Genomic DNA, 13,234 nt, shown 5'->3' with positions numbered 1-13,234 from the left:
TGGAAAAGGTTAGTTTTCATCCTGATTCCAAAGAAGGGCAGTGCCAAAGAATGTACAAACTACCATACAATTGTACTCATTTTGCATGAAATTGAAGGCCAAAGAAGGGGACAGCAGAAGATGAGATAGTTAAATAACATCACCGATTCAATGGACATGAATTTGAGCAAACTCCAGGAGACAGTGAAGGACAGGGAAGTCTGGTATGCTGCAGTCCATGGGGTTGCAAAGAGTCGGACATGACTTAACGACTGAACACACACACAGTTTAAGACAACAAAAACATGAAAGAGGAAGAGAAAAAGAATGGAATGGTATAGGCAAATGAAGATGAGACGCTAAAAAAGAAAATGGATTACTTTACCTGAGACATTTCATACAATTTTCATTGGAACCACAAAACATAAATATACAGCAGAAACACAAACATAAAAAAGGAGGAACTGAGAAAAACATCTTAGACAACCACCAGACTAAAATGGCAGACAAATATAATGAGAAAGCAACATGGAGATATAGAGCAATGAGAAACAAAAGATTAAAATGGCAGTACTAAGTCCTCACTTATTAATTATCCTATATGGAAATGAAGTGAGTTCACCAGTCAAAAGACACAGAGTGGCTGGATGGATTAAAAATAAGACCCAAGTGTATACTGCCTCCAAGAGAGTCACCTCAGCTCTAAAGACAAACGCAGGCTCAAAGTGAAGGAATGAAAGATGATACTCAAAGCAAAATCAGTCTAAAGAAACCAGGTGTAGCCATACTCCCATCAGCTAAACTAGTCTTCAAGCCACCAGTGGCAAGAAGAGACAAAGACGGACAGTATATAATGATAAAAGAAACAAAAGAAAACGTAATGGGTGTGTGTGTGTGTCCTAACATAATCATCCTAAAATAATTATTAACAAACCTAAAAATTATTGTGTTCTGACAGCAACACAATAATAGTAGGAGGCTTTAACACTCCACTTACATCAGTGGGTAGATCATCCAGACAAAAAATCAACAAGGAAACAGCAGCCTTAAGTGAAATATTGGACCAGACGAACTTTATAAACTTAAACGCACTATTCCATCAAAGTGTGGCAGAATGCACACTCTTCTCGAGTGCACATGGAACATTCTCAAAGTAAGATCATATGTTGGGACACAAAACAAGTCTCAATTAAGAATACTGAAATCATAGCAAGCATCTTTTCTGATCGGAATGGTATGAAACTCGAAGTCAACTATAAGCAGAAAGCTGGAAAAATGACAAATATGCAGAGATTTCAGAACATGCTACTGAATAACTCTTGGCTCAATGAGGAAAGCAAGGGAGAAATTAAAAAATACCTGAAGACAAATGAAGTTGAAAGTACCAAAATCTATGGGATGCAGTAAAATAGTACTAGGACGGAATTTTATAGCAATATAAACCTGTCTCAAGAAACAAGAAAAATTCAAACAATTTAACCTTATACCTACGTGAACGAGAAAAAGAACAAGTAAAGCCCAGAGTGAGCAGAAATAAGGAGACAGTGAAGATCATAGTGGAAATCAATGAAATACAGACTTTAAAGACAATAGACGAGATGAGGAAACTGAGAGCTGATTCTCTGAAAATGTTAAATAAAAAAAAAAGCAAATCTTTAGCTAGACTCACTATGAAAACAGAGAAAAGGCTCAGACAAATAAAATGAGGACTGAAAGAGAAGAAATTGCAAAGAACACAACAGAAATAAAAAGTATTATAAGGGAATACTGTGAATACCTGTATGTCAACACACTGGATAACCTAGAAGAAATGGGTGAATTCTTGGAATCATATAACCTTCCCAGACTGAATCATGAAGAAACAGACTATGAATAGGCCAATCACTGGAAAGGATATCGAGCCAGTAGTCAAGAAAACCTCCCTAAAAACAAAACTCCAGAGCGTCCCACCTAGTGTATTTTTCATCTCAGACATTGTATTTCATCAGAGTGAGCTCACTTTGTTCTATTTAGCATGTTTAACCTTTCCCCTACCTTTTTGAACATCTTAACTGTTTTTGTAATGATTTAGTATCTTGTTCTATACTTCTATCATCTGTGTCATTTCTGTTGACTGAGTACGGGGTTATAATTTCCTGTTTCTTTGCTCATCTGGTCATTTTTGTATCTGAGGCATTTAAAAGTTTGTTGCTAGGTACTAGAAAAAAATAAGTGTTTAGTTATTTATAATAGATTGTATTATGTATGTACGTAAAATACATGTGTGTGTATGTAAAATAAATGTATATATAATTATTTTACATACTATATACACACACATGGGCTCCCCTGGTGGCTCAGGCAGTAAAGTATCTGCCTGCAGTGCCAGAGACCTGGGTCCAATCCCTGGGTCAGGAAATGACACCTCACTCCAGTATTCTTGCCTGGAAAATTCCATGGACGGAGGAGCCTGGTGGGCTACAGTCCATGTGATCACAAAGAGTCGGACACGACCGAGCAACTTCGCAAAAACAAAAACAAAAAATACACACCCATATATAACTATACATGCATTATATGTTTGTAGGTTATATAAGTAATTTACTATTAGCTTTTTTTCTGGGATACAATTAAGTTACTTAGAAACTTTCTCATCTTTTCCAGGCTTACTGTGAGGTATGTAGGCAAAATCAGCCCAGACTTCCTTTCAGCACTCGTCTGGCCTCACGGTGGAGCAGTGGCCGTGTGAGCACTCTGCCGGGTGCCCTGCTGTTGCCTGCTGCACCCTGGCTGTGGGGCATGTGGCCAGTCCAGCCCCGAGAGGCCTCCAGGGACTGACCCACCTGCCTCTTTTCAGTGGTTCCTGGCCTGGCCTCGGGGAGTCTCAGCAGCATCTGCTGAGCAGACCCAGTGGGACTGGGGGTGAGCGCTCTGCAGACAGCCACGCTACCGCTCCTCAGCGTGATGCCCCATGACTTCCAGGTGTCTTGTCCTCCCCGAGTTTTCAGCTCTGTTCCTCTGCTCAGAGAGGAACACACAGCAGAGCTGTGTGCGTTCCCCTCCCCAGGGTGTAGCCTTGAAACACACTTCAGGCAGGAATCTGGGGCTCCTATCTGTCTCTCCTCTTGGATATCTGTCCTGTGCACCTCTTTCCCAATGTCTGGAAACTACTTTTTCAAATGTTTCGTCTGGCTTTTATAGCAACAGAGAAAAGCCAGCCCTTGCAGCTTTGGCCGTATGTCCTTAGGTGGTGAACACACGCTGGGCCAGCCCGTGCTTCTGACTGGGAGGGACTAGACCCCCGTGCCCTATTCCATCTGTGGAAGCCAGGAGATCCTGCTCTGTGAAAGGGAATAACCAGCGTTCATTTGCACTTTACTTTTTACCCAAATGACCAGAATAGAGTCCTACTCCCATCATTTTTATAAGGCCCCTAGATTCTCAAAATCTTCTGAAAAACTTTTAATTTAATTGGAGGCTAATTTACTTTACATTATTGTATTGGTTTTGCCATACATTGACATGAATCTGACCCAATTTCACTGACAAAAACGAAGCATAAATACTTGGAAATGAAAAAAACTGCTGGAAGCAATGGTTTAGGATGCTTGCTCAACTTTCACAGGGTGGGTCCTCACTCCAAGGTTCACAGCAGGTTGAGACGATGCCCAGGGCTTGGCCTGATCACCGAGTGGTTTCTGGTGCTGCTGTGACCGCTTCCTTTGGAGACCTCACTGAGCAAGGCCTGGCAAAGGGGGGAGGGGTCTGAACTGCCCCCCAACCCACACCCCACACTCCAGTGGCGCCAGGATAGGGCCTTGCAGCAAAGCAGCATGTAGCTTCCTGCTGGCCCTCACCTCTGCCTGAGCAGTGGACTCTGCCTCATAACTGCTGTTAAGAGCCAGCAGGATATTTCCAAGCTAAAGAAATAGAAAAAACACTGAATCCTCCAGTGGTCACGATGATGAATATGTTAGTAAGGGAAAATGAAGAGGAACAGATCAAAGTGGCGTCATTTAATTTTCACAGTGACTTCAGTACAATTGGGATCCTGTTTTGTTGGGTTTTTTTAAAATAAGAATGAGGAAATAAAATCAGTACATTGAAGCCATGTGAGAAATACACCAGGAGCTTATCTGTTTGAGAAGGGCAGATGTTGAATTAGGAAAAGAGGATGAAGCTTATCGAAAACACATTTAGAAAACCAGAAACCTTTTAACTCTTACCCTTGAGTTGACTGAGAAGAAATCACTCTATTGTGTTAATTTGAACTTTTGGCTTTTGGGGGACCCATGGCTGTTGGAGCTACATCTGAGGAAGGCTTCAGACTTGTTAGTAAAGTGGGGTGAAATGCAGGTGGCCTATGCCACCTCCTCTCATGATATTAATAATATTTATGATGGAATTTATATTTACGTGTTTTAGGGTCCTTTGAACAGAGCTGTGCAGTTAGTGGGGTCTTTCTGTTCCCTAATTGCACATCAGACATGAGGGGAGAGGGTGTCATGCCTCTCGTGGATGAGGAAATGGGCAAGTTTCAGAATCAAGAAAGGCTGAGTGGCTGGGCCAGTTCTCAGCCACAAGGACCCACAGGAAATAGAGGCTGCTGACTCCACATTCTGCCAGGACACACTGGCCCTGCGGGACTGGTGGACATACCGGACTGGTCCTGGGATGACTAATTTGCAACCATCTCCTTGTTCTGCCCCACTCAGGCCCTCTGTACCCACCTCAGTCTGTAGGTGGCACAGTGGTACCTCCCCAAAAGGCAGCAGGGCTGGGAGCACGGGTCGGGCCAGGCCAGCACCTGCAGAGGTTGAGAGGATGCTGATGGGCGTTCACACAATTCCGCCACAGCTGACTGCAGTCATGCCATACTTGGCTAACTATCCTTTTGCAAAAGGCAGCATAAATCAATTCAGTTAGTGTAAGGAAGAGTAAAAACGTGCTAAGAAAATGTTCCAGGAGACTGGTCCTCCAAACTGTAGAAGGTGCCTGGCTTTACAGTCAGCTTAGGCCTGCTCAAAATTCTCCAAGCCAGGCTTCAGCAATATGTGAACCGTGAACTCCCAGATGTTCAAGCAGGCTTTAGAAAAGGCAGAGGCACCAGAGATCAAATTGCCAACATCCGCTGGATCATGGAGAAAGCAAGAGAGTTCCAGAAAAACATCTATTTCTGTTTCATTGACTATGCCAAAGCCTTTGACTGTGTGGATCACAATAAACTGTGGAACATTCTGAAAGAGATGGGAATACCAGACCACCTGACCTGCCTCTTGAGAAACCTGTATGCAGGTCAGGAAGCAACAGTCAGAACTGTACATGGAACAACAGACTGGTTCCAAATAGAAAAAGGGGTGCGTCAAGGCTGTATATTGTCACCTTGCTTATTTAACTACTATGCAGAGTACATCATGAGGAACGCTGGGCTGGAAGAAGCACAAGCTGGAATCAAGATTGCTGGGAGAAATATCAATAACCTCAGATATGCAGATGACACTACCCTTATGGCAGAAAGTGAAGAGGAACTCAAAAGCCTCTTGATGAAAGTGAAAGAGGAGAGTGAAAAGGTTGGCTTGAAGCTCAACATTCAGAAAACAAAGATCATGGCATCTGGTCCCATCACTTCATGGGAAATAGATGGAAAAACTGTGGAAACAGTGTCAGACTTTATTTTTTGGGGCTCCAAAATCACTGCAGATGCTGATTGCAGCCATGAAATTAAAAGACACTTACTCCTTGGAAGGAAAGTTATGACCAACCTTGATAATATATTAAAAAGCAGAGATATTACTTTGCCAACAAAGGTCCCTCTAGTCAAGGCTATGGTTTTTCCCGTGGTCATGTATGGATGTGAGAGTTGGACTGTGAAGAAAGCTGATTGCCGGAGAATTGATGCTTTTGAACTGTGGTGTTGGAGAAGACAGACTCTTCAGAGTCCCTTGGACTGCAAGGAGATCCAACCAGTCCATTCTAAGGGAGATCGATCCTGGGTGTTCATTGGAAGGACTGATGCTGAAGCTGAAACTGCAATACTTTGGCCACCTCATGCGACGAGTTGACTCACTGGAAAAGACTCTGATGCTGGGAAAGGTTGGGGGCGGGAGGAGAAGGGGATGACTGAGAATGAGATGGCTGGATGGCATCACCGACTCTGTGGACATGAGTTTGAGTGAACTCCGCGAGTTGGTGATGGACAGGGAGGCCTGGTGTGCTGTGATTCATGGGGTTGCGGAGAGTCGGACATGACTGAACGACTGAACTGAACTGAACTAGGCTTGAGGAGCAGAGGTCGGGCGTCAGACATCTAACAATCACGGTGTCTGTGACAGCTGCTTGCAGACATGCCTTGTGGCACACTTAACGGCTGAGCCTTTAACACTGAGTTTGTTAAACTACATATTAGATAGTAATGACTTTTTATTAAGGCCAAACCATTTAAGGAAATTGACACTAATTTGTTTCCCTGAAAAATGAAATACAGAAATGAAATTTATCAAATGGCCTGATATCTCCTGAACTGACTTACAGCCCCGACCCCTCTTCAGATGGAATCAAACTGAAAACTTACAGCAAATGACTATTATAGAGTCTTCATTTCCCAGCTAACTGACTTGATTGTATTGCTCAGTCTTCTGACCGCAAGGGCCATCAGAGCAGTGCTGGCTTTGGTAGGGACACAGGGAGGTATCAGAGGTCACGCAGGGTAGGGACTCCCCTAGGGACAGGCAGTCTGTGTGGTTTTCAGCTGAGTTCAGGCCTCAGTCATTCCCAGAGGGTGAAAGTGGAGGTACGACGACCTCTGTGAATTGCACCCTCTATCCTATCAACAGACAAGACTTTATACTTTACAGTTGGCCCTCCCCAGCCCTGGGCACAGACCCTGATCGGGGCAGCAGACTCTGATGTAAAGGCAGATTGTCCTTCTGAGACTGTCACGCAGGTAATGCTCCGGTTCATCTCTGGGAACCAAGACTTGGCTCAAAATAGGTACTGAAAAAGCAAGTTCTGATGTGACCAAAATTTTATATATATAGATATAATATACATATATATTTTTTAAGTACACCAATATCTTAGACTTTTTTTTAACTTTTCTTACAAAGGATTTGCTGTAAGCCTTCAGGTCATCTTGTCCAACCCCAAAGCTGTTTTCAAGCGCCGTGGGTCCCAGCCCGGGATGCAGGAATCTGACTTCCTGAGGCAGATCACGACCGTTGAAGAACTGGAACCAAAAGCAAGTAACTGCACCAAGGTACTCCCTTCACTTGTGCCACCTTCCCCCGTCCTAGCCCTTGCTGTGTGCCCGCCCGAGCATGCCTACCCACCAGGTCTCCTCCCCAGGTCCTCGTGTGGCACACTCGGACAGAGAAGGTGAACCTCGCCAACGAGCCCAAGTACCACCTGGACACTGTGACGATTGAGGTGTGACGGGGCTGCCCTACGCCTTGGGTGTGGGGTGCGGCGGGCGCCGGCCTGCGGGTGCTCAGTCACGGACGCTTGCGGCAGGTGCAGACTCAGCTCCTGTCTCCATTTGTTCTGCATGTTCCCCTATGACCTGGACAGTCTCTGTACGGTACAGCTGAGGGCACGCAGGGTACCACTCTGAGAATCTTACTTTTATTCCCCCTGTTTGGCCTTATAATTGGTTAGAACTGAACAGGTTTTTGAAACAGATGACAAGTATTTTGTCAACAATATGTCCCCAATTCGTGACTTTGCAACGTGAAGTGATTTTTGTCAGGTTGGTAGCAGTATACGTCACAGGAAATAAAACCCACAAAAAAAGGTCTATGGATTCATCTGTTTAATACAGGGATATGACACTTGTCAGTACTAGGCACCATAAAATGTAAACACGATCACTGTCATAAACCTGGGTACACTTTCAAGGACTGAGTGGCTTGTTTAGTTACCCTGTTTGCGTCTAGTGCGGAGAAGGTCTCTTGCTAGCACTATGTATACATAGGGAAAGATCCCAATTCCAAGGAAGGCAGGTAAAATCTGACTTCTTCAAACATGTGTTAAACTGTGTCATAACATCCAGGTTTATCTTCGTTTCACTAACCACGTTCCCTGTTAAGCACATCATAACAACAGCACAGTGAGGTGAATGCAACATAAAAGAGTCTGGATACACTAGAAAACAGTGCTCGGTGATACACTGACATTCTATTTATATGATTAAACATTTGATCATACGGTACCTTCCTACAGAATTACTGGCTAATCTGGGGGTGGGGCTCATACTGTTAGAGGTATTACTAACATGATAACTACTTCCCTTATATGCAAACATGAGAGCTATAATTTCATCGAGAGGGAAACTGATTATGCATGTTGACTGAGCAGCTTCCCAGAGACTGTGTCTGCGAAACCCTGGGAATTGTGAGCAAAGCTGCCCTCGACATGGAACGGCTTCCCAACCTGCTTTTCAACACAGCAAATGCAATCAGTACAGACCAACACGGTCAATCAGGTAACTCTTAATATGAACAAATGGGGGAAAAGAAAAAAACATGTATGTACATGAACGGACAGGGGAAGCAGGTGTGTCTGAGCAGGAATGCCGGCGGGGGCTCACTTCCACAGCTGCGTGCTGAGCGTCTGCCCTGACGAGCCCCCGGACCACCCTGCGGCCCCCGCCGAGGTGCTGGGCGGCTGCCCGAAGCCCGCCGCCGAGGCCGCGCCGCCCAGGCTCAGGCCAGCCATCTGCTGGTTCACCTGCGAACACAGAAAAGCGCCTTCACTGCCAGTCCTTGTTTCTTCAGCCGTCGCTACACGCTGCTCACGGCCAGCCTGTTTTACAGAGGCAGCCTTTACCTGAAGCTGACACAGTCAGACTCGGAAGTATAATAACTGTTCTAAGTACTTTTCATCCATGTGAAAAGCAATCCGAGCCCTGGGGTAAAAGCAGTCAACCACACAATGCTTTCTCTTGGTCTCCTTTTCCTTCCATGTGTGAGCCCTGCCCATCAAGTGATCTCAAATCAGTTTATGTTTATTCACTTTCTGGCCTCAATTTCTTGTCCCCCAAAGATGAACCACAAGTGAAAAAAGTACCAAGGCAACCTTTGAATTCGTATCTGGATATACCAATCCAACTTTCAACTACACTAGAGTACTTTAACTACTGAAGACTAAGGGAATGTTTGACAGTAAAATACTCCAAAATTATGACCTGTATATGATGGCAACTGTTCTCCTGTTACTCAAGTCTTAAATACCTCTATATACTTTCTAAATATTAAAAAATCATAAAACATATTTTTCTTTTGCTTAGCCAACTACATAAATATCTAAAATTAATTTTCATTATATGACAAAAGATGTAGGATCACATGTACTTTTCTTTCGGACTGGAGTCGTGAGTGTAAACAATAAGCCTCCTGCGCTCAGTCATGTCTGACTCTTTGCAGCCCCATGTAGAGTAGCCCACCAGACTCTTCTCTCCATGGACTTCTCCAAGCAGGAATACTGGAGTGGGTTGCCATGCCCTCCTCCTTGGGATCTTTTCAACCCAGGAACTGAACCTCTGTCTCCTGCACTGGCAGGTGGGTTCTTTACCACTAGGACCACCAGCGCAGCTCAAGCCTCCTGACTTCTCTCTTCTGAGACTAATGCAGAGAGAAGGAAAGGTAAGGAGATTTACCACAGAGTTCAGTGGATTCAAAAGCTGTGCTCAGGGTTGAGCTGTATTAATAAATAAAGTTCATTTGTCTGCGGTTTCTCAAAGACAGTAATATTAACCACGTCACCGATGAGGCACTGTGGAGGGGCAAGTCACTTCTTCCCAGGGCTGAACGATGTTTCAATGCCCCTGCCATGGCCCGCAGAGCCCACCAGGGAGCGCTGGAGCAGAGTGTTCCCTTCGGCACACCCGGAAATAAGGCAGGTGAGCCCTCCCGGGTTCAGTGGCCACCCTAACCTGAGCAGGGTCTGCGCCAGCATTCTGGCCACACAAAGGCTCTTACTGATATTTGGTACTTACAATTTTTGAAATTCCCAGACAGCAGAGATTAATGTCATATAAACACTCCTTTAATCAGTGATAGTAAAAATTACTTGGAACATTCATGGGCTATACAGTGATTTTGCTAATGTTAATTAAAAATCACTATATACAGTCCTATTCTCGGAATGCTGCCGAGAACAGAAATGAAGGGCAGCCAAATACCAGAGGAACATCAAACAGGAAGCATACAAAGAAGAAGGGTGGGAGATGAACCTACGTCTGAGGTCTGTCTATGGAGCCTGAGAGAAGTCAGAATGGATTTGGAAGAGGAAAACACTAAAATGCCATCTCCCGGCTCTGAACTAACAGGCAGAAATGGGATCTCGCAACATGAGATGTAGGACACAAATAAAGACTTGCTCGTAACTTACAGGAATTCCTGAACTAGTGGGTATTCTTTTTAAACATAAATGTGATTATAATGTAAGAAATACAACTCTACAAATATATTTGAACAAAAAGATTCTTTATACATCCATGCGCAGTAGCCATGGAGAACAGCCTAGATCTCTCAGAAACAGTGCTGTGAGAATGCAAGGCTGGGTTTTTTTTCTAATTGTGAAAGTTACCAAGAACCCCTGAAATTATTAGTGAAAATAGACTGGTCTAAGTTGTGGACACAAACCCCCTCTCGGGGAGCTGGGTTAAGGCTCGGCACGCTAATTTCAAAAAATGCCCAAGATAACGTCTAGCTGTTACACAAACAAATGATGGACACTCAACAGTTACAGCTATGCTGGAATCGGAAATGAAAAACTATACAACATTCTGTACAGAATGTTCTAAACACAGGAGCAATAGCAGCTCATTTGTCTATCTGATGAGACAGTTTTGACCTTTTATAACATTATCCCTACTCAATTTTTTCTGCCAGATTGTTACGAGTTAAAAACAAACAAACCCGTTGAGCAGACAGACCTTGTCTGACTCTGGAGAGGCTGGGGGGTAGGTGCCTACCTGGGGGAGGTTCCACGGGCTCTGCGGAGCTGGCTGCAGGCCAAATTTCCCCTGGGCTGCGCCCAAGTGAGCGACCATCCCTGGAGGCCCGACCACGCCCTGCGCCAGTGGCATCACAGCAGTCTGTGCACTGCCCATGAAGCCGTTGGGCACCGGCACGCCCACCATCATGCCCGCGCTCGGCCCCAGCGAGCTGCCCACCAGGCCGGGTGCCGCGGGCACAGGCACACCTATGGACGGGAAGCCTGGAAACGCAGCCGGTGCTTGTGAGGTAAACGGTAGATTCGTGGGTCCCATAAACACACCTGCAGCAGAAGAACCAAGCAAAGAAACGCATGAGACAACAGGGACACTGCACACTGCTGCCCTCACTAAGCACAAAGGGTGACCACCTCTAAACTGCCCACGGCAAAAACTTTAATTCCGGTCTGGCTGCTCCTACAGCTCAGGCCAGCTCACACCTACACCCTCAGAGCCGGTTACTTCCAGAAAACAGACCAATCAGCTACGAGCGTGAACAAATTAGAGTGGATGGACCTTGTGCAGCAGCCACATAACACGCCCACTGTGAAGACCAGACGATACAGCAGGGGCTGCTGCTGCTCTGCACGCTCATCTCTCATGACCAGATGAACAGTCAAGAGTTGACAGCGTCTGGTTTTAATGGAAGCAGCTGGGACATCATATAATTTCAGTTCACATGTGAAATGCAGCCCGTTATTTCAGAGGAAATGACAGATTAAAATTGCAAACAGTAAATCTTACCATGCTAGTATTTCTTTATAATCTTATTAAAAAAAAATCTCAGAGTTCCTTTGATTTCATGTGTTACCTCAGACTTACTACTTAACTTACAGAAAAAATACCACCACGTACAGTTATAAGCTTCATGCAAATCAAGCTTAAATAATTCTTCAAAGACAATCCATTTCCTGTAAGGCTTATGAAACAATATTAAGTAATATGACACCAAGCTGTTAATCCCAAATGAATAAAATTTTGTGCATACTGTATATGCGTTCTATTTCTTAATGCTTCTTTCATGTCAGTTTTGTAGTTGTGCAAACTGCAATACCAAAAACACTCATTACACAGGAAAAACAGGGAATAAATATAATTGACATTCTAAAATCACAACGGATGCACTGAGGCAGGTTTCCGATGAATTACCAGGAGCACTCTGCTGCTGGATGGCCCCAGTGCCATACAGAGACAAGATGGAGTCTTTGGAGAGCTGCTTCTTGGCCACCTCTTCTGACTTTGCAGCTTGCTCAGTGAACAGATCCAGATCCCCAGATGTCACTGCAGACAGAGTGGCAGCTGCTGGTGCAGACGACGTCCCCTGAGACAGATACCAAAACAGGCTGTCAAATTCCACATCACAAACCAGAGTGCACCCATTCCTTGGAATCCAAATGAAGCTGTGAAATTAGAAACTAAACCACCGTAGAAGGTAAAATGGTGACACTGAAGAGAATCACTCCCAAGCCCACACAAGACCAACAGGCAGGAGAAAGGGATGAAACATTTCCTGTTTTGAATCTGTAAATGTAAACAAAGTAGACAGAACCTCCGATGCAGAACTTTGCCCATCACATCCTGACCACGGTGGCTTCAACAATAGGCACATGGTGCTGCCCGAGGACCAGGATTCCTGGCAGATGTTTGAGCATCTCCTGCAGCAATGACTGCTTCAAAGGAATGGGTATCCCTTAGAATAAAGAACATTTCTATAGCTACAGCAGATTGCAAGATGGTCCCGTAATGACTGATTTCATCATCTTGGGGGGGAAAAAAGTTTTGTTTTTCAAAAGCAACATCATGATACTTTTATGAACCTCATCTAATCATTTTAACCACAACATCAGAATGTCTCCAGACTACCCAGAAATGAGGAACAGCAAAAGTGCAACCACCTACACTCTCCCTGACACTTTGCATTCTGCTATGGACAGGGATAAGTACAAATAGATACAAATAAACATGGACATTTAACACAAAACAACAATTTTTACTTAATCTCCTATATCTTACACACACACGGTATTACACAGCCACAACTGATACGTCATTTTAATGATCTATACAGTCATTAAATATTTAATCACATTTATATATAAGGAACTGACTTAGATACGAAGAGTTTCAAAGAAATCTATGAAGGCTAGTAAAAAGTGGATGCTGCTGCTAAGTCACTTCAGTCACAACTCTGTGTGACCCCATAGATGGCAGCCCACCAGGGTCCCCCGTCCCTGGGATTCTCCAGGCAAGAACACTGGAGTGGGTTGCCATTTCCTTCTCCAA

At 44.4% G+C, this 13,234-nt stretch overlaps 2 protein-coding genes across 4 annotated transcripts in view; one reads left to right on the top strand and one right to left on the bottom strand.

The window, feature by feature from the left end:
* The window catches only part of B3GAT2 (beta-1,3-glucuronyltransferase 2), a 98,375-nt gene extending 90,937 nt beyond the window's left edge, over positions 1 to 7,438 (top strand). Inside the window, exons 3-4 of the mRNA XM_055433522.2 lie at positions 7,065 to 7,213; positions 7,303 to 7,438. Of these exons, the coding sequence (XP_055289497.1) occupies positions 7,065 to 7,213; positions 7,303 to 7,389 (236 nt within the window). The 3' untranslated portion in view covers positions 7,390 to 7,438. The remainder of the gene's footprint in view (positions 1 to 7,064; positions 7,214 to 7,302) is intronic.
* A 312-nt stretch (positions 7,439 to 7,750) lies between these two features.
* SMAP1 (small ArfGAP 1) overlaps positions 7,751 to 13,234 on the bottom strand; it is a 184,665-nt gene continuing 179,181 nt past the window's right edge. For all 3 annotated transcript variants that reach the window (XM_055433520.2, XM_088840493.1, XM_055433521.2), the window contains 3 exons: positions 12,101 to 12,272; positions 10,931 to 11,235; positions 7,751 to 8,682 (listed from right to left, as the gene is read on the bottom strand). In XM_055433520.2, the coding sequence (XP_055289495.1) occupies positions 8,539 to 8,682; positions 10,931 to 11,235; positions 12,101 to 12,272 (621 nt within the window). In that variant the 3' untranslated portion in view covers positions 7,751 to 8,538. The remainder of the gene's footprint in view (positions 8,683 to 10,930; positions 11,236 to 12,100; positions 12,273 to 13,234) is intronic.

This window comes from Moschus berezovskii, chromosome 10, assembly GCF_049115385.1.
Source record: "Moschus berezovskii isolate FMDL1 chromosome 10, NW_MosBer_1.0, whole genome shotgun sequence".
NCBI lineage: Eukaryota > Metazoa > Chordata > Mammalia > Artiodactyla > Moschidae > Moschus > Moschus berezovskii.
The sequence above is the reverse complement of the archived record's forward strand: the minus strand, read 5'-3'. Positions and strand labels throughout refer to the sequence as shown.